Here is a 2,304-nt window from a genome sequence, read left to right on the forward strand (position 1 = left end):
ATGAACCTTTCGGTATTTGAAGACGGCAACTTACAGCGTTTAGAAACTTTTACGCAACCGGAGGAAAGAAATCTACTGGTGGCAAATGCCCTGCGGTTTGTTATACAAAATGTTTTTGCCAACAACTCAAATACTTTTGTCTTTACCATAGCAGTTGCAGGCGGTTCCTGGGAACTGTGGCTCACCGATATAATGAGTAAATTATTTGCCACTTGGGGTTTTATGGCGGTGCAACTGATAATACAAGATCCCAAAATGGAGCGTATTGAGATGCCGAGAAATTGTTTTTGCAATATGATTATGATTGATTCCTTCAAAAGCCTTGAAAGGACTAATTTAGCGGAGAATAATAAAAATTATGACAGTTTGGAATATTATTTTATTTTTCTACAAACACCCGATGATCAGGCAGCCAAAGAAATGGAATTGATTTTTAGATATTGTTTCAATAATTATTGGTTACATTGTAATGTTATGGTGCAGAACAAGAAAGGCGAAATATTTGTGTACACATACTTTCCTTTTAAGGAAAACAATTGCTTTCAAACTCAACCGGAAATGATAAATAAATTTAAAGGTAATCGTTTTGAAAATAAGAAATTATTTCCAGACAAATTAAGAAATTTACAAAGGTGTCCCATGAAATTAACCACCTGGGATGCACCACCGTTTGTTGTGAATGGAACAAATCAAAGATATCCGAAACTGCAAGTGACGGGCTTTGAAATGCTTATAATTACGGCAATTAGCGAAACTATGAATTTCACTCTTGACATTGAATGGATATCGTTTTACAGAAATCAATCACCAGATGCTGGTCTCCTAACAAAGGTTAGTATGTTTTATTTTAATACCAAATTATCAATATTAAAATAATAATTCTTTATCTGATTCCTTTATTATTTTCATTTCAGTTGCGGAATCAAGAAACCAATATAACCTTGGGTTTCTTTCGTCGCACCAATAAACGAGACAAAATAGCCACACCCACTTATGTCACCTACTATGTACCACTGATAGCCTTAATACTACGTAAGCTGGCCACACATGAATCCATGGATATACTGACATTTCCATTTGATGGAGTGACTTGGATTTTGATGATTGTGGTCTATGTCATCATAGGAATTATAAATGCTGTGCAAACCAAACAAATTAAAGGAAGTATTTTTCAAACTTTTGAGATTATTATTGGCGTAACCACAAAGGATGTTCCAAAAAAGACACCAACAAGAATCCGTTTTATGACAACAATCCTAAGTTCATTTATTCTACGTTCCGTCTATCAGTCATTACTTTTCTTTGTATTTCGTTCCAACTTCTATATAGCTACTCCTTACACCTTAAATGGCTTAGCGACCGAGGGCTACAAGGTCGTCAGCACCGAATTGACAATGCAGTTTTTACTCTATGTGCCAGAAATTGAGAATAAAACGTTGCCACTGATAGTGACAAATAGCACAAGTGAAATGTCTCCCATGCGTTATGTGGAATATCATCGAAATGAAAGTTTGGTGGCCATATCTATTATCGAGTTTGGAATTGACTTTTGGTACCGCCTTACGAGTATTACCCATGAGAGTTAAGGATCAACAAATTGGCTTCTATTTGGCAAAACATTCATATTTAATTAACCGTTTCAACAATTACATTCTGCGTTTGCATCAATCTGGGCTAACAGACACATGGCGTGAGTGGGCCAATTCGGATTTTAAGGTTTCGAGAAGACGCGTTTCACCAACTGCTTACGATAGTGCATTGATGATTAATTTGCAGCAATTTGCTGGCTTTCTATTGTTGATGGTATTTTTACATTTAACATCAATTATAATGTTTGCCCTGGAGTTATTTTCGAAAAAATTCGTTTGGTTGAAAAGGTTCTTTTGAGTTGATGTTCTAATTTGTAAATAAAATTAAGAAAATTCCATGTTTTTAAATAAAACTTGTGTTTCATCAAATTTTAAATTTATTTGTGATTTCAAAAGCAATATTGCAGAAAATATACCTTTCTTTAACCATTATAAATTTACCCACATATGCATAAACAGTTTATAAATTTATCAAAGGTTTATAAAACAAAATTTCCATACAAAATCTGTTTCATAAACCTTTGATAAATTTATAAACTGTTTATGCATATGGGGGTTAAAATTTTATTATTTCTGAATAATTTTCTAAATGTTTTCTTTTTATACCCTTCACCACCATAGTTAAGCTCTCATAAATATCTTAGCTATATACATAGATATCCAAACCAAATTCCGCAAAAATAAGTTTTATATAAGCCGATCTCGCGTCACTAAA

General features: G+C 33.5%; 1 protein-coding gene across 1 annotated transcript; it reads left to right on the plus strand.

Moving 5' to 3' along the window:
• LOC135958345 (uncharacterized) lies at positions 1 to 1,586 on the plus strand. The gene is made up of 2 exons (XM_065509250.1): positions 1 to 831; positions 915 to 1,586. The coding sequence occupies exons 1-2, from the start codon at positions 1 to 3 to the stop codon at positions 1,584 to 1,586; spliced, it is 1,503 nt and encodes a 500-aa protein (XP_065365322.1).
• The last annotated feature ends 718 nt before the right edge of the window (positions 1,587 to 2,304 follow it).

Source organism: Calliphora vicina, chromosome 4 (genome assembly GCF_958450345.1).
Source record: "Calliphora vicina chromosome 4, idCalVici1.1, whole genome shotgun sequence".
Taxonomy (NCBI): Eukaryota; Metazoa; Arthropoda; class Insecta; order Diptera; family Calliphoridae; genus Calliphora; species Calliphora vicina.